General features: G+C 52.6%; 6 protein-coding genes across 6 annotated transcripts; 3 read left to right on the top strand and 3 right to left on the bottom strand.

The window, feature by feature from the left end:
* Window positions 1-360: 360 nt before the first annotated feature.
* N7468_005054 (uncharacterized protein) lies at window positions 361-2,764 on the top strand (the record flags this gene model as incomplete). Its single annotated transcript, XM_058474351.1, has 5 exons — window positions 361-726; window positions 797-939; window positions 1,069-1,299; window positions 1,357-2,023; window positions 2,084-2,764. The coding sequence occupies 5 exons, from the start codon at window positions 361-363 to the stop codon at window positions 2,762-2,764; spliced, it is 2,088 nt and encodes a 695-aa protein (XP_058330091.1).
* Window positions 2,765-4,805: 2,041 nt separating this feature from the next.
* N7468_005053 (sugar porter family MFS transporter) lies at window positions 4,806-6,804 on the top strand (the record flags this gene model as incomplete). Its single annotated transcript, XM_058474350.1, has 8 exons — window positions 4,806-4,830; window positions 4,888-4,939; window positions 5,002-5,067; window positions 5,127-5,848; window positions 5,910-5,959; window positions 6,026-6,316; window positions 6,386-6,472; window positions 6,529-6,804. 8 exons carry the CDS (start codon window positions 4,806-4,808, stop codon window positions 6,802-6,804), a joined length of 1,569 nt encoding a protein of 522 aa, XP_058330090.1.
* A 540-nt stretch (window positions 6,805-7,344) lies between these two features.
* N7468_005052 (uncharacterized protein) lies at window positions 7,345-9,141 on the bottom strand (the record flags this gene model as incomplete). Its single annotated transcript, XM_058474349.1, has 3 exons — window positions 7,345-7,645; window positions 7,710-7,777; window positions 7,861-9,141. The coding sequence occupies 3 exons, from the start codon at window positions 9,139-9,141 to the stop codon at window positions 7,345-7,347; spliced, it is 1,650 nt and encodes a 549-aa protein (XP_058330089.1).
* Window positions 9,142-13,956: 4,815 nt separating this feature from the next.
* N7468_005051 (MDR family MFS transporter) lies at window positions 13,957-15,789 on the top strand (the record flags this gene model as incomplete). The annotated part of the gene is made up of 3 exons (XM_058474348.1): window positions 13,957-14,139; window positions 14,188-14,567; window positions 14,628-15,789. The coding sequence occupies 3 exons, from the start codon at window positions 13,957-13,959 to the stop codon at window positions 15,787-15,789; spliced, it is 1,725 nt and encodes a 574-aa protein (XP_058330088.1).
* A 186-nt stretch (window positions 15,790-15,975) lies between these two features.
* On the bottom strand, window positions 15,976-17,554 carry N7468_005050 (Zn(II)2Cys6 transcription factor domain-containing protein; the record flags this gene model as incomplete). The annotated part of the gene is made up of 4 exons (XM_058474347.1): window positions 15,976-16,644; window positions 16,767-16,892; window positions 16,949-17,437; window positions 17,498-17,554. 4 exons carry the CDS (start codon window positions 17,552-17,554, stop codon window positions 15,976-15,978), a joined length of 1,341 nt encoding a protein of 446 aa, XP_058330087.1.
* A 1,646-nt stretch (window positions 17,555-19,200) lies between these two features.
* N7468_005049 (uncharacterized protein) lies at window positions 19,201-21,213 on the bottom strand (the record flags this gene model as incomplete). Its single annotated transcript, XM_058474346.1, is given in 3 exon segments — window positions 19,201-20,357; window positions 20,374-20,952; window positions 21,063-21,213. The coding sequence occupies 3 exon segments, from the start codon at window positions 21,211-21,213 to the stop codon at window positions 19,201-19,203; spliced, it is 1,887 nt and encodes a 628-aa protein (XP_058330086.1).
* Window positions 21,214-21,753: the final 540 nt, after the last annotated feature.

The raw sequence follows: 21,753 nt of genomic DNA, 5'->3' as shown, positions 1-21,753 counted from the left end.
CTCCCCCAGCCGATACAGTCGGGTTCCCCCACAACCCCATATCCATGGGGATGGGGCGTTGGGGAGAGGACTTATGGGCACGCTGCATTCATCGCGATGCAAGAAAGAGGCAATCACTTCAGTTGCTAAGCAGTACGAACTTCTCTTAAGTAGCATATACAGGGATGGCCGAGACGGCAGAATCGGGCAGATCGCGCCTTCCCCGATTAGTGTTCAGCCGAGGCTGTTGCCATATTCGGCGATAACCGGCCCCTCGGCCGGTAGCTTTCGGGGACTGGGTGCGCCACGACTCATATAACCTGGGCCGCTGCCTTTCTTCCTTCTACACTTGCTGTACCCTTAAAATACCTTATCTTCAGAATGCCATCTCCTCCTCCAGATTGGGTCAAGGCCCTGAAGCCACAGGGCCCGCAAGGCTCCGAGCTGCTCGCTCAAGAGCGGGCGCAATCCAACGTCAATGTCGAGAAGCTCTCGGAGTTACTCCACACCAAAGAATATTTGGAGCGCCAGGAGAAGCTGCTGAAGTTGCTCCAGCCAGAGAAGGTCTTTGACAAGTCTCAAAACCACAGTCTCGGCCGTGTCGAGCGACTTCAGCGCTCGCTAGCCAAGGGGAAGCGCTTGCAGCAAATGGCGGTGCAGTACAAATGGGATGCGGACGAATATCTCAAAGCCAACGACCTGATTGGCGAGCCAACCCCTTATGGACTACACGCGAGCATGTTCTTGGTATGTGAAAATCCCTGACTTGCATGGACGGTAATTGCAGAAGAGATACTAATCTCTATTCGTTCTGTAGGTCACCCTTCGTGAGCAAGGAACCCCTGAACAACACGAGCTCTTCCTTCGCCGGGCAGAGAAATACGAGTACATTGGCTGTTATGCTCAAACTGAGCTCGGGCATGGCAGTAATGTGCGTGGACTCGAGACTCGAGCAGACTGGTACGTTCGAAACAAGAATCGTTGAAGTTGGCGGGACCCCCCCCGGGAGCTCCCGGATACGCATATCGCACTATGCACTTCAACTTCTTATCAGAATTGAACATGGCTAACGTCGCATGGCTGTAATAGGAACCCTGAAGATCAGACTTTCACCATCAACTCGCCCACTCTGACAAGCTCGAAATGGTGGATTGGCTCCCTCGGTCGCGCCGCAAATCACGCTGTGGTGATGGCTCAGCTATACATCGGAGGAAAGAACATGGGCCCTCACCCATTCGTGGTGCAGATCCGGGACCTCGAGACCCATCAGCCCCTGGAGAATGTCTATGTGGGTGACATCGGTCCCAAGTTCGGTTACAAGTGAGTACGGCCATCAGAAAATCTGGGTTCTTCCAGGCGACTAACACGAAAACCTAGCACCATGGACAATGGTTTCTTGCTGTTCAACAACGTGAAAATCCCTCATGTCAACATGCTGGCACGTTTCTCTCGGGTTGACAAGGAGACTGGCAAGTATGTTCGTCCTGCGTCACCGAGCCTGGTTTACGGAACCCTTACATGGGTTCGCTCCAACATCGTCCTTCAGGCCGGTGGTGTTCTGGCTCGCGGTGTCACCATCGCGACCCGCTACTGTGCTGTCCGAAGGCAATTTCAGGACCGCGACGCAGCAGCCAATTCGGAGGAGAACCAAGTCCTCAACTACAAGATGGTTCAAGTTCGTCTGTTGCCGCTTCTGGCTGCCATGTACGCGCTGCATTTCACTGGTCGCGGCATGATGCGTCTTTACCAAGAAAACCAGAACCGCATGAAGGCTTCTTCCTCTACTAGCGAAGACACGCGGGGCGCTGGACCCGAGGAGCTGCGTGCCGGTGCGGAACTTCTCGCCGATCTGCATGCTACCTCTTGTGGTCTTAAAGCCCTTGCTAGCACGTCTGCTGGTGAAGGTCTTGAGATTTGCCGCCGTGCTTGTGGAGGTCACGGCTACAGTAGTTACAGCGGCATCGGACCTTGGTACTCTGACTACTTGCCTACTCTTACCTGGGAAGGTGACAACTACATGCTGACCCAACAAGTCGCCCGCTACGTAAGTCCCTTTCGTTCGACCGATCACTCGGTGTGACCCAAGACTAACATGGTCAAACAGCTCCTCAAATCTGCTCGTGCCGTTCTGGCTGGCAAAGATGCTGGCAATGATACTGCCCGAATTCTCCGAACCTACCTTGATCGTCGTGACAAGGGTGCGTCATTCGATGTCCTTGACACTGATGCAGATATCGTGGCTGCTTTCGCATGGCGCACTGCCCACCTTACCTTCGAGGCTCTGAAGCACCGTGATGGCGAGAAGCGATCATGGAACAGCCTGCTGGTTGACTTCTGGCGTCTTTCCACCGCTCACTCGCAGTACCTGGTTGTCAAGAACTTCTATGAGGCTGTCTCTTCGCCCGAACTCTCATCTGCACTGGACCCAGAGACCAAGACGCTCATGCACCATCTTTTCCAACTTTACGCTCTGCACACTCTTGAGCGCGAAGCGGCTGAGTTCTTCTCGTCTGGTGCCGTGACTGTCCGCCAGATCACCCTCGCCCGCACAACAGCTGTGATGAAACTGCTCGATGAGATTAGGCCCCACGCTGTTCGCTTGGTTGATGCCTGGGCCATTCCAGACTGGCAGCTGGATAGTAGTCTTGGCCGTTACGATGGCAAGGTCTACGAGGATCTGTTCCGTCGCGCCAGCCAGGAGAACCCCGTGAATGACTTCGTGTTTGATCCATATCCTTGGAACGAAGCAGTGCTCAAGAACGAGCCTCCCAAGAGCAAGCTTTAAGAGTTTTGGTTCTCTTCATGTCTAAATTTTGTTTTTTTTTATCTATGATATTTGTACAAAGCTTTTTCTGTTGCATAGACATAGAGATATATGAAAAAAAAAATTCTCACTCTTCCTTACATGTGTCTTTTCCCCTAGCTCCGATTTGCTTTTGTAGGGACTCTGGGCTTTGACGTGGGACTATGTATCCCTGAGGACCCTGGACATGCAGTAGTACTAGAAGTAAGCCGACGATCATGGATTTGGAAGTAAGGCTTTTGCTTTATAATACTGTTTGATGTGGTTACACTACATTGTGACGGGAATCTTAGTTAGTATCTAAGGCAATTACCATACTACGTGCCTCTCCAGTATACTCGTATCATTCCGACTCCAAGATTGCGCTGGACCGCGCAAAGATACAAGTCAATTCCCACATGGTTTGACGTCAGTTCTGAACTTGCCATTGTCCACTCATCTTCTTGCAGCAACACAATCACAGGGTTAAATTCACTTTGCAGAGGCAATTGACGACTGGATCTGCCTACAAGTACCTTGTAAGTTCTTTCCTGCAAGGCCCATTGCTGAGCATCAACATCCCAACTACTCAAGGCTCTTCTTGTGGGAGCAAACCTAACAGTCTCTTATCTGTCTGCAGGACACAGATATCTCATCGAACCGACGTAGTTGACGGCCCGGCCCATTGGGAATTCCAGGGTACCCGATGAACTCCCCTTCCGTGAAGTCGAACTGAGAGAAGAGCCAGGACGCTTCCTTCAGGCCCGACTGGATGCAGCAGAGCACCGTCGTCACTTGCTTGCTTGGCACAGCTCCCTTGTGTCGCAGCGGGGAAGACAAGCCCAAAATGCGGGGGTGGGGCTGATGAAGTCGCCTAGCGATGTGATATCGCTGCAATCCCTGGATCTTGTAGGAAAGTTCTCCAGTCAGCTTGAGATAGACCCAGGATATCTTGGTAATTTATGGATGCCTCGAATGTCCACCTTGCTCAAGGCTCTGGGGTTTTCAGTAAAAATCTCCATTATCCAGTCCTGAAGTCAGTGGGAGAGAGTCTCGGTGATTAGGACGGCAGTCGGAGTCAACCGAGATGCGCCCTGGTTGCGATTCGCAAGGGGAGACGTTCCACTGCCAATTTCCAAGACGTGGCGTTCATTGTCTTCGACATAGGCGACTGAGGGAAGTATCGCGTCCGACTAAAGCGGCAATATCCCGACGGGACTATGACCGCGAATGCCAATTAGCCGACTTTCAGGAAGAGTCTCTCACCCATTTGATCCTATTTCTACGGGAAAATGCTAGGAATATTGGATGTTCAAGCAACGATTTGGCCGAGCACAGTTACGATACTGAGAACGAGTCGATTTGCCAATTAGTACTAATCACTCCTTCCGAACGATAATCTAAATGCACTCTACCGAAGCGAGAGAGGCGTGATGGCCTACCGTATGTGCATTCACTCATACCGAGATGCATCCCTAACCGCCAATCTTCCATACAGGTTTCCACAGTCGATCCCTCGACCCAGCGCAATTACATCTGAGCACCGCACAATGACGGCAAGCCGACGGAACGGGAGCGCTCCAGTCTGACATCCAAGACTCTCCGCAATGACGAGAAACCCGGCTCATGCACCGTTGAACTGGGCAACGATCGCCTAAAACCCGGGCTATAAGGCCGGGTAAATGCCAGCTTCTCGGTTAAAGTGCCCCTTTCAACCGACCACGCGCCCCTCAATTCGCCCGACTGGTTGAAGCATCCCAGAGAAGCCCCACCGCTCCGCCAATGACAAGTCCAGTGGGCCTCGCTTCCCCAACTTTCGTCCCCCCGGAATCGCCTCCAGTTTGGCTCTCCGCATTTGCCGTTGATCCCTTCCGTACCGGGCGCCCCTCCCGAGACTTGGGGCCATGTTTGGTCTCGTTGGAGCAGGATTTGGACCGCATTGGACCTTCTTTTTTTTGCTATTTACCCCGGTCGTGTCGCTCCTATAAAAACTGCCGGGGTCGCTGTTTGTAAAGGTGTCCATTTTCCGAGATCATTGGCAACCATGTATCGGATCACGAATATCTATGGTAAGTGGTTTGGTGTGAGCCGGGACGGCAGGGTATGGGAGATTCTAACAGTGCTAGTTCTGGCCGCCTTTGGTACCATTGGCGGTGCCCTCTTCGGCTTCGACATAAGGTATGTTCGGGTTTACAAGTCCTGACGTGTTATGGAGGGGTCCATATTGATATCAAGTGTAGTTCGATGAGCGCCTGGATTGGCGTCGACGCTTACAAGGATTACTTCAACAGCCCCGATTCAGACTTGTACGTTTGCACACTTTGCTCGACTTTCTTTCGGTCTACTGACTTCTGATCTAGACAAGGAGGAGTATGTCTCCAATCTGCGGATATTTCGTATTCCCCGATCTAATGTGCTTCCAGATCACCGCTTCTATGTCCGCAGGTTCATTCGCCGGATCCATCGCGGCGGGATGGATCTCAGATATTCTCGGCCGCAGGTACTCGCTCATGATCGCTTCTCTCATCTGGATCGTCGGGGCCATGGTCCAGTGCAGCGCCCAAAACGTAACCCACCTGATCGCCGGCCGTGTCGTGAGCGGCCTAGCGGTCGGTATCACCTCCTCACAGACCTGTGTCTACCTGTCCGAGTTAGCGCGCGCGAACATCCGCGGCCGAGTCGTCGGGATCCAGCAATGGTCTATTGAATGGGGGATTCTCATCATGTACCTGATCTCGTACGGGTGCTCGGTCGGCATCTCGGGGCCATCTGCGTTCCGGGTGGCGTGGGGTATCCAGGCGGTGCCGGGCTTGATTATGTTCATTGCGTTATTCTTCTTCCCCGAGTCACCGCGTTGGCTGGCGGGGAAGGAACGCTGGGAAGAAGCGCTCGATGTGCTGGCGTCGCTGCACGGCAATGGAGACCGCAATGATCCGACGGTGCAGTTGGAATTTGAGGAAGTGCAGGAGGCGGCTCGGGTGGCTCACCAGGCGAAGGATGTTTCTTTCTTGGCTCTTTTCGGACCGAAGATCTGGCAGCGGACGGTGTGCGGTGTGTCAGTGCAGATCTGGCAGCAGTTGCTCGGAGGTAATGTCTCTTAACACGGGGGTGGACTGTTCAACGCTGGGGCGTGGCTAACTGGGACCAGGGAACGTGGCCATGTACTACGTGGTATACATCTTCGAGATGGCTGGCATGGTAAGAGGAATCCATCCTCCTTCGAGCAGTGCGGACTGGCAGGGGGCTAATCATTTTCTTTTGTAGACGGGAAACACTACCCTGTGGTCTTCCGCAATCCAATACGTTATCTTCGTCGTGACTACCGGTATCATGCTCCCGGTCATCGACCGTGTCGGCCGGCGAACGCTCCTCCTCATCGGCTCTGTCACCTGCATGACCATACATGCCATTATTGCGGGAGTGATGGCCACAAGGGGGCATGCGGTTGCCTCAGTCAATGGGAACGCCAACCTGACGTGGGAAATCAAAGGCAGCTCCGGCATGGCGGTTATAGCCTTTAGTTATATTTTTACGGGAATCTACGGCTTCACCTGGGTATGTCCTCGTGTCCCCTCCCCAGGTGCCTGCACCGAATGATTTTCGCATTCCGCTAACTTTTCCCAGGCACCGACTGCTTGGATCTACGCCTCCGAGGTCTTCCCACTGAAGTACCGTGCCAAGGGCGTTGGCTTGGCAGCATCAGGCAACTGGGTAACGTTTCTCATTTCGACAACGCCGCAACGCTCAACACTAATCGCTCGACGCAGATTTTCAACTTTGCCCTGGCATATTTTGTCTCGCCCGCTTTCCACAATATCCAGTGGAAGACCTATGTTATCTTTGCAGTTTTCTGTTTTGCCATGACATTTCACGTCTTCTTCATGTACCCCGAGACTGCGGGACGGACATTGGAGGAGATCGACATGGTGTTCGACTCAAATGTCAAGCCGTGGCGAACCAACACCATTCAAGATCGCTTTGAGGAGGAACTTGAGAAGCGCGGGGCTAAGGAGGCTGCCACCGATCACAAGGAGGTTGTTTGAAACCTGTTTGAGATGCCAGAGTGCTTAATGTGGAAAGCCGATTGTACATGAACTCAGCCGGGAGCAGAGCAAATCTAAAGGGGCGTGTCCTGAAGTTCAAATTTCTTAGTAAAACATACTAGTTCAGCCCTGGAGTAGTATGCCCCTGCCAGATGCTATCGATAGGTGGAGCAAGGACTACTATAATAACCCAATCAGGTTCCACGACTCGGCGTACTAGCACCACTTGGGTTCTTTCTACCTGAGGCCGTCGGGCATACGCCAATAGGGTCGAATCCAAATACAAACCTCTGTATACGGAGATGCCAATTTACAAATCACCAAAAAAAAAAAGGGTTAAATTAATTAATGCAAGAAAGCAAAAGATCAGTCTAACATGGGTATTGGACCGTTCGACGACAGTAAGTAGACTAGACAGAAGAGAACGACAGCAGCCAAGGGCCGGTATAGCAAACTCGTGAATCGTCACGACATGCAAATAAGTGGGGGGGTATCGCAAATACGGGGAGAGGGAGCGGGTGGGAGGGAGCCTCACTCGCCCTATTTCTCCTCGGACGTGTTTCCATCACTCTCCTTGATTTCGTTGTGCTCGTGGTGGACCTCCGCCGCACGCTTGGCGGGGTTGCTGAGGACGCTGGCGCGGCGGACAGCTTCGTCCTCGATGTCGTCCAAGGTGCGCAGGAGTTCGCCGTTGGGGCCGTACATGTGCGGCTCGTGCCTGGCGACCTTGACGACGTCCCAGATCCCGGTGGATTTCTTGAAGATGCGGTCCATTTCTTCCAGCGAGCGGCAGGTTGTCTCGGGGAAGCAGAAATAGACGACCGGGACAATGGCAGCATTGCTGTGGAGGTGTTCTGTTAGTGATGGGATTCTTTTCGGACTGTGATGATGGATTGAGAACTTACATCACGGCGAAGATCACGTAGGTCTTATAGGTGATGTTACGGAAAGCAACGGGGGTGATCATGACGACCTATGGAATGGTTTGATTAGCTTCTTTTCTTCGGCATAATGAAGGGAAAAGGGAGGAGGGGGAGCGGGGGGCATATCACTCACCATGAAGTTCCAGATCCAGTTACTAGAGGTAGACAGCGCGTTGGCGGGGGCACGAATCTTCAAAGGCACGATCTCGGCTGGGTACAACCAGGTCATCCCAAGCCATCCAATGGCAAAGAACGTATTGAACACAAAGAGGAAGACCACCTGCGCAATACCCGCCTTGGTTCCAGTCGGAGTGAGCTTGTGCGAGTCGGAGATACTATCGGTGATAGCCAAAATAACCATGGATAAGGACATGCCGACGGCGCCGAAAAGCATCAGGGTCCGACGACCAAACTTTTCGATAGTGAACACCGCAACCCAAGAGGCAGCAAAGTATTCGGTTCCGTTACAGGCGGCAATGAGACGAGAGAGGGTGGAGCTCAATCCGACCTGGTTCTGCAGAATAGTCGGGATATAGTAGGTAATCAAGTTGATCCCGGAGATCTGCTGGAACATCTGGTTGACATAGGCGAGCATGGTGCGGTGGAAATGGCGATCAGGACCCATGGTGAACATGTCGCGGAAGGAACCCTTGGCCATCTCCAAGACGGTAGCCTTGATGGCAGTGAATTCCGTGTCGATGAAGACCTCGTCGGTGCCCTCTCCCATCAGACAGGCCAGCACATCCCGGGCTTCCTCCTCGCGACCCTTCAGAATAAGCCAGCGGGGGGACTCCGGCAGGAACATGACGAAACCCAGGATCACGGCCGCGAAGAAGATCTGGAAGGCCAAGGGGAACCGCCACGAGACTTCATTGGGATCGGTGAACATCAGACCGAAATCAATCCAGTAGCTGATCGTGATACCGCACGTAATCATGGCACCTTCGATCATCACCATCTGGCCACGGCGGTGCGACTTGCAGCATTCCGACTGCCAGGTCGGCACCGTAGAAGTGTTGATACCGTTACCAAACCCAGTCACCAGACGACCGACGATCAATTGGGCCAGTTCGTAAGAGGTGCATTGCAAGAGAGCGCCGATCACCATGATGAAAGAACCGAGGAAGATGGCCTTGCGACGACCAAGGTAGTTACCGACCCAGATCGTCGGGATGGATCCGGCGAAACATCCCAAATTGTATGCTGCAACTACAATACCTTGGCGAGTGGACGTACTCGGATCGGTGTCTCTGATGGTGTCGATACTGGGGAAATAATGGGTGAAGGAGTCCAGCGTCAACAGACCACCCGTCACGCCTTGATCGTAGCCGAACAGCAAGAAATCCATACCAGCGAGCAGACCGATGGCGATCTGCAGCTTGGTGCCATCGAGACCCAAAAACTTTTTGGCCATCTTGGCAGGTTCGCAGGTCGCACCTGGAATTCGCTAGGCGAAATTTACAAGTTGCTTGAAATTCGGTGTGATATAACAATAATCAGGGACACGCAAGCATTGAACCGGAGGGTCAGGCACGATATAGAGAGGCCAAGCAGGGACTAAGAGAAAGCCCAGAAAAAGCCAAGGAAGTAATCGAAAATCGATCGCACGAAGATTGGGGGAGGGGGGGGTTTGGCCGGATTTAAAAAGGAATTGATGGACCGTATGGACGCTTCAGGACTAGGGTGCGGGGGGGGGCTATGAGTACGAGTCCATACAGACAGAGCAGGGGTTGATTCTCGGTCCATGTAACGACCATGGGGTATGGGGGATATGACTAGCCCCATCTCGTCCTAGTGGACTAGGGTATCAACGGCCCCCAGTATTCCGGATAGTAATTTCCCATGCAAAAGGAAAGAAAGGGGTGGGTAAAACCAAAAAAGAAAAAAAGTCGAAAGTAGAAAAAAAAGACAAAAAAAAAAAAACAGGGATCCCTGGTTGAAGGTGCCAGAATCGAAGCAACCAACTCGCGAACTCTGGGCCACGCGAGAGGCCCCCCCGCGAAACCCCGGGTTTCAATCCAATCAGCGTGGAGTCGCAGTGGGGAGACCAGGGCAAAAGTCCCCCAGTCTGAATAGGACGCATTCAATTTGCGTCCAAGGCCCTGGCCGAGTCCGGGTTCTCCATCTTGGGTTAGCCTCTCTTTCTCCAGAGAGCTTCAGCCCGTCTCTGTCAGCCTGTCAGAGTTCGCGTGCTTTGGATCCGTCATGAGCCCCGTTTTTTTTTCTCTCCCACGTCCCCAGATCCTCCCAGTTCTGGGGATGGTAGCACCGTCTCATACGCGGAGAATCTGCGCACTTGCGCGACCATGCTTGGGCTATGGACTTTTCAGGTAGGGCTAAGCTATCGCATGGGTTATTGTATTACCCTGCACCCGGAAACCCGCTCCTGCTCTGCTGTATTCCGCTGGGATCGAAAACAATGTGACTTGCAACCCAACCGGCCCCTTTCAGCTGATCGTAGTTCAAGATATACCGCATGTTCGGGAGTAGTATACGACAAATTACCTCTAACCTGAATAGTATGGCTATCTCTACGATGCCTTCGCAACAGGAGCTCTAGATGATAGGGACGGCAGATCATGCCATCCGTTTTATTTCAACCGGCAAAACGAGCCCGGGATCCTTAGGGGGGAAGGGGGGCGAGAAAAATTCGCTATACCGAAAGGAAGCCACGCGGGGGCTTGGCATATGCACGATCAGTAAGCCTCTCGGGTCAGTGGCTTGGGCTTTGACGGTCTTGGTCAGGCTTGGGTCGTCTTGGAAAGGCTTGAACGGGCTTGGAAAAGGCTTGGAAAAGGCTTCGCAAAGGCTTCGCAAAGGCTTTGCTCAACCTCATGCCGAACAGTGTCCATGAAGTCCTTTGCGACCACGGATGATTCGGAAATTAATTGCGTAAAGTTTGCTGCCAGGAATGAACGAAGATCAAAGACGATGGAGGCTCGGGCTCGACAAACCCGGCATACGCTACGCCGCAAGGGGGGCCCCCCCCCCTCGGGGCGCCCGGGGAGCGGCTCAGCTCCCGATCGAATTTCCAAAAGCATCCGGTATTTGCGGTGTTGCGATCGTGACACGAAAACCAATCGTGAGACCCGTACTCCGTACGGAGTAGACCCGAAGTGTCTAGCCGAGCAGCATTGTGCCGTCTGCCAGAGACGGGACTCCTTCGCGGAGATCGTAGGCTCTTTGGCAGCGAAAAAAGGTCAAGGTGCACGCTAGAATGCAGCCACCCATTCCACTGGACAGTCGCATGAGCCAACGAACCGCCGAACCTGGCCCAAACAGCCCAAGGCTCAAATCGACGGGCGAGTGCAACATCTGAGGTGCCTCCCCACTTGCCTGCTCCGGCGTAGCGCTGGGTCCAGCTTTGTTGCGCCTTTCACCTCCACGCCGCGGTTGTGGCCGAATCCTGGGGAGATAGCCACGTCTTTCCGCTTCAGGCAGTTCCGGGGGGTTGCGACCCACTAAGCTAATACTCTGTCACCCGATTGTTTTGGCTTTGTGCTCACATGGTCCCGATGCGAGACACGCATCAACTTTTCTAGAAGCCTGCTGCTGCGTCCGTTGGTTTCGAATGCCCGGCGCCTGTCCGGGGGGTCAGCACAGCGCCATCAGGTCCTTCCCGCCGCCGCTGAGGTCATGGGCCAGAGAATTTTGCGCGCTTTAACTTTTCCCATGGTGGCTTGCGGATCATTTAGATTGATCGGCCACGCTTTGGCCGTACTGTAGGTGCTCAAAGCATCAGAACGGGGAGGGGGAAACAAGGTTGAGGGCTGTGGTTGGCCCAGCCAGGTTCCCACGCCCCGGCTCGTGTTGACTCTACAAAGCCATTAGGGCTTTCTCCAATTCGGGTATTGCTGAGTAGCAAATCCTACAAGGGTTCTCCCATGAGAATACGAGGAATAGGGTAATATTAGCGGTAGCATGGAGTCTGATTCTAGTATGCATAATAAATAATATTGTTCTCGAGTCACCTAGTGCTTCCTCTGTTGATCTGTCTTTTGCTTTCACATCTCCTTCGACCCACACGCCCATGTGTTCTCTCTATTTCTCTACTTTCTGCACGCTTTCTTTGCATGGGCTATGGGGAACTAGACGCCCCGCAATCTTGCATCTGCTTTATCATACCCAATGACCTATCCAGGATCCGTCTTGCGGAGTGTAACTTATTGGACACGGGTGGCCGGGCTGACATTGCCCGATGAGGCTCCTCGGTATGGCGCTGGCAGGGCGTAACCCGTACGGCAACGGACTAGCGGGTTGCCTCTTTGGTCTACTTAGACTAGGGATAAGCATATGCTGCCTGTCAATAATTGAATCCCTTTGCCATTCAGCCTGGGTCTATTTTGCGGGGTTCTGGTCTCAAGGTTGTGCTCTGCAAGGCGCATCACGGTCTCCACCGCATCCTGCGGGCTAGTACCCAACAGGCACTCACCGAAATTTTCTGGAATATGCCGCATGTACCTGGAGGGACCTCCCCTCGAAGGGAAGTTGACCTTGAATGATCCAGATGTCGATCTGGCTTCTCCGGCATACACAGCTGAATGATTCTGATATGCGAAGATTTGTCCTGCAACAGCTACTACTAGATAGTAGTAAATGCAACCGCATCATACTGATAGTATGATCGACTCGAATTCGTGTTCCATCGAAGCACATCATAGGCTTGAATGAGGGGAGACGACCCTTCAGCATTGTTGTTATCAGCAACACGCATTTCACGGTCATTCAGTTGCGATCATACTCCCCACTGCTTCCAATTTAGGTAGCAATTTGTGGTTTTATCGGGAGCGTCACAAGTACCCACGATGATGCTTGCATTTGCCCCGTTTCAGCTCACTGGGCTCCGGGTACATCATAGGCGAGAGATACGACCTTGCGGAAAGCATTGTCTTGCTGTCTTCCCCCTATCTTCGTGTGTGGAATTGACTCTGAGGCTCTCTGTCACCAGACATCGCTCCATTTAGCCCTGCTGATGGATGTGGTTATCAGAATAGTGCACATTGAGAAAGTTATGCATAACACGCTCTACATCTACCCTAACCCTGGGTCAGCCAGGACCCTATCTAGCACATTCCTCGGGGCGTGGCATCCAGAACACTGGGACCGCGGATAGGATATCGTTCTTCGGATGTAGTGCATTTTACCCCTTTTGGACCCCCTTTCTAGCATTTACCTTAGCTTTGAAAAGCGCCTCTAAAACTATGAAGGATCTTCCAGCCGCCTACATCATCGACAAAAAAATTTTTTTTTTCGAAAAAAAAGCCCCATTCTGCTTTTCGCAACAAGCCCTAGTCTAGTCAAGCCCGTTTGTGTTTAAGAAGGCGCACTGGGTTTTGAAATAGAAAGATGTTTGCTTATAGTCCGTTTCTGCGTGGATAGGTGGATCTCAACAAGTGGATCGTCGGAAGGTAAACATCCCTTCCCGGGTATTACCCTAAATTGGTACCACTTCAAGTACTGCAAGTCGTATATCGCAATCCAAGAATCATTCGTAGTATTATCTTGATAACATCCATCCCAGAGCTTTCATCTGATCCAAGGTATGTGACAACCCCAAATGATCGCCAGATATTCGTGGTTATACTTCGCCGACAAGCATCTGGTTTGCGTCTAGAGCCTTGCACCATACCAACACCAGACTCGAAACCCTTCCCTACACGGCGCACCAGCACAGTTCCAAGGTGTGATGCCAGCGAAGGACGTCTGCTAGTACTACATGCATCCGTCTAGTTATTGTTTCACGGCTAAGTCAGAACGAACCAGCTTGTAGCCCGTGCCACTCATGCCAGTAAAAAGAGCCGCGCTGTGTACAAAAGTGGTAGGGTCAGAGAACCCCTCGGGCGCTTGCATAATACCTTATGATGAGAAGACGTGACTCTCCAGGATTTACATAATTTGACAGCGTCGGCGAGTACTGCGATGGCCATGGAAGTCACGCAACGCCGCGGAACATACCTCTCGTCATTGGAATGCTAGATTAAGCGATCAGGCTCCCTATAGGCGCGAGGACTCTTCATGCCCCTTGCTTCTGACAGTGGTCCGGTTCCAAGCTGAGCTTTCCTTGATTGCAACAATATCCCGAGCTGGCTCATACGCTTAACGCAACATCGACCCTTCAGCGGAATCCTCCGAATGGGCGAATGTACCTGACAAGAAACTATTCACAGTCTCCCTTGTTTGGCTGTGAAGAGTATATATATATATATATATATATATATATACTGGGCTCATGGCAAAACGCCTTGGTAAGTGGGAGTCGGGTGATGGCGAGCTTGACAATCGAGATGATATTCCGCTGAAAGAGTCCGGATGCGATGGGCTCTGTGAGGATGAAGACGTAGAGTATCCGTCTACCGCGAAGCTCATCCCCATTCTCGTGGGACTATCCTTCCAGTCGTTCTGCATTGCTCTGGTGGGTTCTGCGTTTTGCGCCGAAGGGGATTCTGCTAACAAAACTCAGGATAACACCATCCTTGCCACCGCCGTTCCTAAAATCACCCAACAATTCAATTCTCTCGAAGACATTTCGTGGTACGCGAGTGCGTACCTCCTGACGTCGTGCGCCGTGACCCTCCCCTTCGGCAAGATATACACCTACTACTCCACCAAATGGACCTATATTATTGCCCTCACGCTGTTTGAAATCGGATCCCTTACGTGTGCCGCCTCGCCGACATCCAAGGGTCTTATTATGGGACGGGCGATCTCTGGGATTGGGTCGGGGGGCTTATCTCCAGGTGCTCTTCTGGTGCTCGCAAAAAGTCTTCCATTACACCGACGCGCGCTTTATTTTGGTATAATTGGGTGTACCAGCGGCATCGCCACGGTGACCGGCCCTCTGTGAGACTAGCCGAGCCTTGCCCCCCTTTTTTACTGTGCAAAAGCGCTAACACAATTCAGAATTGGCGGGCTTCTTACCGATCGAGCCAGCTGGAGGTGGTGCTTCTATATTAACATTCCATTCGGTGTGGTGACAGCTGTTATCATCGGCGTGTTCTTCAAAGATTCGAAAAATAAAGCGGCATCTCACCTGGGCAAATGGAGCCAGATCAAACGAATGGACCCGTTCGGCCTCCTGTGCTTTATTCCGGCAATTATCTCCATCCTTCTCGGCTTACAATGGGGAGGCACTAAGTACAGTTGGACAGATGGCCGGATCATCGCTCTTTTTGTGCTCTTCGGGGTATTTTGCTCCTTATGGTGTTTCGTGCAGTACTGGAGACAAGAGGAGGCGACTGTACCTCCTCGACTACTCTGCAATCACAATGTGCTCGGGGCAGTCATCCACGCTACATTCCTGGGAGGCTCATTCTTCGTTTTCGGATACTATGTGAGTCTGGAGGAGGGAGAACCCAAGAAAAAGGAAAAACCCCCCAACCGAACCGATCAATACTTACACAGACCCCAGCTTCCGATTTGGTTCCAAGCCATCAAACAGGTCTCTGCCTCTCAGTCCGGCATCGATAACCTCCCAATGGTCGTGGCCATGATCATCTGCTCGGCCATGGGCGGACTTGTGGTCAACCTACTCGGATACTACACCCCACTCATGTTTCTCGGCAGCGGCTTCTTAACCATTGGAGCAGGACTGTGTACGACCCTCAAAGTCGACACAGAGATGGCCAAATGGATCGCGTACCAGGTTATTCTGGGCATGGGCGCGGGGGTAGGGTTCCAGCAATGCATCAACGCGTTGCAGACCGTGTTGCCGTTACACGACATCCCTGTCGGCATTGCGATAATCACCTTTGCGCAAAGTCTCAGTGCCGCGCTATTCATCTCGATCGCCCAAAACGTCTTCCAGAATCGACTCGTCGCGAGCATCCGCACATACACCCCGCTCCTCAGCCCCGGCGATATCTTGGACGGCGGTGCCACGAATTTGTCGGCCCGGATATCCTCCACGCTGCTGCCGAGTGTGCTCTATGCATATAATGTCGCAGTCACCCAGACCTTTTACGTCTCGGTCGCGGCAGCAGTTCTTTCTTTCGCCGGGGCAGGGCTCGTGGAGTGGAGATCGATGCGACGACCGCAGAGTGCGAAACAGGAAGCCCAAACTTGAACTGGGTGCAGCCTACATCAGCGTTTTCCATCAGCGTTTTCCACGGAAAGATGATCCCTATATTTGTGTACGAGAACTACGATAATTCCTAAGTTATGTTGATATTGCTATTATCGCAAGTATAAACACTTTCAGACCAGAGTAGATTTTGTTTTTTATTTTGGTTTTTTTTTGATAAGTCCGTATTCACATGATGCAGCAGACCCCCAGGTCAGACACCACCTCCGGCTGGACGTCTCGACCTAAAGCCACTCGCATGCGATGCTCCGTGAAAAGCTGCCGAAGCCACGCGGCTCGCCCGCCCCATCGCACATCGCGAAAGTCACTCTGGTAGTCGCCCAGGATACTCTCAATCCGCGCAATCCGCTGCGGATCGTCGGCTGTCGACAACGCGACCACGAGGCACAGGGCTGCATAAGCCGAGCCTAATGGACGATAGCACGAGGCCAAGTGCGCTTCGTCAACAATTGCATCACAGAAATACGCGGCCTCGTTCATCAACATCGCGTTACCGGGATCGAAGATACGCATCAGGGCGTTTGCAACCAAGGCCAAGGATGCCATCATTACGTATGCGGTCTGGTAGCGAGCCCGAGGGCCGGGGACCAGAGGCGAGGAGGTCGTGACTTTCTCCGCCGCAAGCTGATCGAGAAAAGAGCGGGTTTTCTGCGCGTCTTCTCGGAGCTGGAAATACAAACTGGTAATCGCGGGTAGGTGGGCGTCTGGGTTGCGCATGAACTCGGGGAGCATGGAGATTGATATCAGGGACATCGATGACCGGGGGCCCTTGCTCGAGAGGACGGTGGGGCTTGTTCCAGGAGTGATGCCACGTCTTCCCAGAAGGTCGATTCCATCCTGATTCGCGGGTTACTGATTCCCTCGAGGATCTGTATAGCGCAGTGAGGATGGGGACGCGAGACTTGGCGGGCTTTTTGTGTGATGGGGGGGGGAAGGAGCAGAATGATATATGGACTTACGAGTGGGACGGCGAGGATGGCGATCAATTCGCGTTCGAATTTGCCGGTGCATTCTTTGACGTTGATGTTGCGTAGTAAATGGGCGATGGCCTCTCCGTGGTTTATACTGGAGTTTCCCATCCAGCTCTGTTTCATGTCAGAGGTAAAAACCTAGGGTTGGGGAAGAGGGTGAAAGCAAGTACCTGGCAGACGGAGATGAGGTAGATCGCACATAGTGTGTCGGGCGAGTGGCACGCTCTGGGGTCACTCAAGGTCTCGCGCAGTACCCTCAGTGATCTGCCGTAATCAACCAGAACCTCTTGGGGAAAGTCACGGCCATGTACTTTGTGAAAGTATGGATAGGACGTAACCAGGGATTTCACCGAGGCATCCAACGCAGCACTCTGTCCTAGTCTTCGAGGGAGATCATGGAGGAACAGCCCGTAGTACGTAATGGCATAGCGCACATCGTGAATTTGGAGTGTGCTAATAAAGCAAGACAGTAGAGCGTCTGTGGGCAGTTGTTGTGCGATCTTGGGACCGGGCACGGCCACCGCAGATCGACGCCTTCTAGACCTCGGCTGGACCGGTTGGGATGAGTCTGCATGTTGGAATTTGTACCGTTGTTGCCCACTTCCTTCACAGGGAATCTGCAGCCGTTGGCACCGAGAACAGGGTTGGAGTTCATCGCACTATCGACTTTTTATTAGACTGAATGCCCAATAGGGTTCATGCCGAGAAGTGAAGCGGACCTTCTTCTTTGCCTTCCGGCACGCATTGCATCCTTTACTGGTCAGGGCACCTGGCATCGTGGGTATTAGGCGCGCAGCCGCAGGGTATTACTCAAAGCGGCAATGGAGGAGGGGAGTAGCAATTGTAAACCTTGCTACCAGGGGCGTTTGGAGATATTGATTAAGGAGTGCGCGGGGTTCTTTGGGCCGAATTCCCCAGACACCAACGGGGTCACCCGCACTGTTAAATCAACTCTTCGATTGTCGTCTACCCCTAGTCATGATCATCTCTGGCAGCTGAACTGCCGATGCAGAAGGGCACCAGCTGGCGATGAATTGTTCACAGACGAAAGCTGAGGCCGTGCGATCTTGAATAAGCTTCTCAGCTATGGCGACTTCAACATCCTAAATGCAGCAAAACACTGCGATCGCCCCATCATTCCTGAAAGGGGCGAGGATAACTATTGGCTGGACGTTCGACCGCTAGCCCAAGGCCCGGAGCCTGTCAGAATCAAGATTATATAATTGGGCGAGTAAGTGTGGGGGCGACCTTGGCATCACCAATATGGGGGCGAGTTTCAGCGGCATAAAACAGTCATGATCGACGTAGCCCTATGTCTTGTTCATAGGCATCACGCTATATAAGGCCTCAATCGCATATTGACATGCAGGTGCCTCCTTGTGGATAAGATAGTTGAGTCTCCGGGCCTCATAGTATGTTTTTTTTTTTGCCGCTTTACCCTATTTGTACAGTCCCCATAACGAAAAACACAATTGCCCATCGAGATTAGAGGCGACTTGGAGCGATCTAGGGGAAGGGGAGTACCCAGAAAAGCGCGTGATAATTCAGGAAAGGAACACGGAGTCATGACATTCGCGAAACTCACAAATCCACCATACTTTTCGACGCCCAGATGCTCTCGCCCATCTGGGTGGACATCCTAGTGATGAGTCCCCAGTGTTTTCAATTGCTGTTGCTAAAGATGACGACCCGAACGCGGCCGTATTTTTGCTGACGGCAGAGGTCCCCATGACCTTATTGGGACAGCAAAATTGCCAGGCAAATTCAGCTCCAAATTCCAAGTGATATTACGTGGTCGGCTTGCCGGAATGGACGAGTATTCTTGACCTTGCCCCGTGTCGATGCTATGTGAATGGATAGCAAGAACGGGCTCTGGTTGTCAGCTTCCGAATTGGACAGAATATGGATACCCTTCTCCCCTGCAGGGTTTTATAGGATACTAATTCGTGAGCTTGGAACTATAGGGCGATCTCTTTGTGCAGCCGCATAACCAGCCCGACACCATTATCCAACCCCTCTATGTCTACATGATCGATATTGGTCTTGGTCTCTTGTCTGATTTACTATGCTTGAAGAGCACACCGGATGGAACATTCTCCGGGTCTTCGCTGCAGAATCTAGGGCCTTTTGTTTCACGGTTCAAATCAAAGGATCAATGGAAGCCCGCCGAAACGGCGACCTTGAGCAAGTAGGCTGTTTATTCCTTTTCCACCTAATATCGTAGAGACAGACCGAAAAATTTCTCGCAGAACCATCTTCTTCAGCTTCAACGGTTTGTACTGTAGTCTAAATGGATTAAATAAAACGCTCCCTTATGCTAGGTAAAATATGCTACGTATAATATGCTACAATCAGCTTCGTCAAGTTTTGACAGACAACGAGGACCCGCAGTACCCCAGGTGATTTCAACTCTACACCACAATCAGTGGTGATACCCCCGCCACCAAACAGCCATACAAGCCGCAACAAGCAGGTCCAACATCTTGATGCCCTCATCCTCGATAATCAACTTCCCCAGCTTGGCACTCTTGCCACGCATACCACCTCCCGCCAGTTCCCGGGCCAAGGAGAAATCAAGCCGATCCTCATCAGAGTCTTGACCACTGCTATTACTAGGACTACGCCGTCGGTGGAAATGCGCATGGCCGGACTGAGCCTTTTGAGCGGCAAATTGGCTCGCACGTAGAGATGTTTGGCGGAAGAGTTGCGTAGGGTTGATGTTACCCCGATGAGGATCAGGCGTATGGGCAGTAGGCTGGTTCGAGTTCGAGTGGGCACGGGGACGAGTGTAATTATTCGGGTTCAGGAATTGAGAGAGGGACGCTCGCTTGGATGTTGGGCTCATGGATTCAAGGTCGCGGTTCGATTGAGGATGGAAGGTTGGAAAATGGGATGAAAGGTGGTTTGTGTGTCTCGTTGCGTGGTGGTGAAGGTTCGCAGCTTGCGAGGGCATGTTGAAACGAATTTCTGCTACCGTCACTGCGGGATTGGTTTGTTCGCCATCGCTGTGGGTGGGCACGCCGCTCGGCCCAGGGATCAGATGCTTGCATTTGAGACTGCGGCCGTTCACGCTGCTGGAGAAGGTACAGGTCCCATTCCAGGGAGAATTGAAGACGTAGTAGCCGCTCTTGAGCTCCGATTGCCCAGAGGAGTGGTCATCAGAGGGCTTGGAGACGCGGAGCTGTCTGTGGAACTTGCGTGGGCCGGTGGTCTGCTCTGCTGGTTGCTCTGCTGGTGCTGCCTGGGCCGCCGGAGGGATGGAAGATCCAGCAGTGTGTATCAAGCCCGGGGGTAGATTTGCAGCAAGACTAGCAAGTGACATTGCATCATTAGATCCAACAAAGCGGTTGTACCCAGGCGTGGCGATTTCCAGATCCACTGGTTCGGTTGGATTTGCAGTGGAAATCGTCGCAACATTCCACTGCATACCAGATGTAGGATCTCGCCGAATGAAGGTGATGCGAAACCCTGGCCGACTTGCGGGGTCTGGCGGGCTTCGCTTCCGCACAGGCGAATGGTCATGGTTTCGTCTTGGCGAAGGTACGCGGTCTTGTGAAGGGCGAGGAGGCAGGGGGGGGTCTGTTAGAGTCAAGACTAAACCGGCCCGGCGTTGCCGACCCGTCGTTATGCTTCCATGTGCTCGGCGTAGGTTCGTTATGGTTTGAATGGTCCCCCCATGCTTCTTCGTTAGGAGGCACAGGCGGCAGGGGCCGCCTGGCGATAGGGCTGTGAGCTCCGGAGCCTCCCGCAATCTCTACTGGAACATTTTCTGGGCCTGTAGGCGGCGCATTGGGGCCGGAGAGATCGTATATCGGGGTATTTTCGGCAAACTGTTGAGGCATTGAAACCGGGCGCGGCGGCAAAGACGGAGGGTTTGGCGGGGTGTCCTCTTGTTCTGGCGCAGGAGCAGATTCTTGCCCATTTTCCGTTACCTTGACAGGCTTCCGACGAATGGTATTCATCCTCGCAAACCCTCGCTGCGCAGGATCATTCGTACCGGTCGCTTCGAGCTCCTCCCTCCGTCTTTCGGCATCCTGCTTGCGTTCCAGCTCGAGCTGTTCTAGTAGCTCGTCGTCCTCGGGTGTCGCGACGTGGAGGTAGTAGAGAGAAGCATTGATGGCCTCCGCAGAGACGCTAGATTTTGTCGGGGGTTTCAATGGGGAGAGAAATAGATCTGTCTCACGTCTACGTCAGCTTCTTAATCTTATCTTTAACATAGTGCACCGATAAGGAAATCCTGACGTGCCGGACGTCATTAACGCATATTTCAAGAAGGGCAATCACCTTGGCTCCCTGGCACTCGCACAATGTATAGTATGAGCTGGTCAAGCTTCTCGTGTGTCGGGTTGCGGGGATAGGCAGGCGGATTCGAGGCGATGGCAGTAACCGATGACAATGAGCGGGCCTCAACGGGACCCTGAGCAAGAGTTGACATTGTGCGCACAAGCTTGGGCTCGGCTACAGTGTGCCGGCCAGTATGGAAGGCAAAAATCCAGAAGAGAGTGGCTTGTGCTCAAAAGAGCCTCTTTATGGATGAACAGTTGGAGGAGGAGAGATTTTGGTGGGCGCAAAGTAAACAGCGGGGCCATCCGGGGACGGGCATAACAGTGGCGCCTGACGATAATAAAGACTAGTTATTACTTGTCTACCTAATTCATGGAGCAGCACCTAAGACTGCATTTGTGACACTCTGGCCCAAAAGTGCTAGTGGTTATAAGCAAGGGCGATGTGCGACACGAGCGATAGTAAGGCCAAGTGTGGCGCAGCGCGCTTGCGCAGGCAACCATTACGTCGAGGATCTACAACGCTTATTGCCATTTTTATAGCAGAATTATTCAACTAGTATGGTTGCCACGCTTAACTTGACTACGATTACTACCTTCCCCCTATTTAATAGTGGTGGGTATATAGTGGCCATGCGCTCTTTACGATGGACATTTTGGAAGATTGCTGGGATGCTTGCGTTCCTTTTGTC

This window comes from Penicillium chermesinum (genome assembly GCF_028974085.1).
Source record: "Penicillium chermesinum strain IBT 19713 chromosome Unknown utg000004l:1.0-3345178.0:1.0-3348027.0, whole genome shotgun sequence".
In the NCBI taxonomy this organism is placed as follows: domain Eukaryota; kingdom Fungi; phylum Ascomycota; class Eurotiomycetes; order Eurotiales; family Aspergillaceae; genus Penicillium; species Penicillium chermesinum.
The sequence above is the reverse complement of the archived record's forward strand: the minus strand, read 5'-3'. Positions and strand labels throughout refer to the sequence as shown.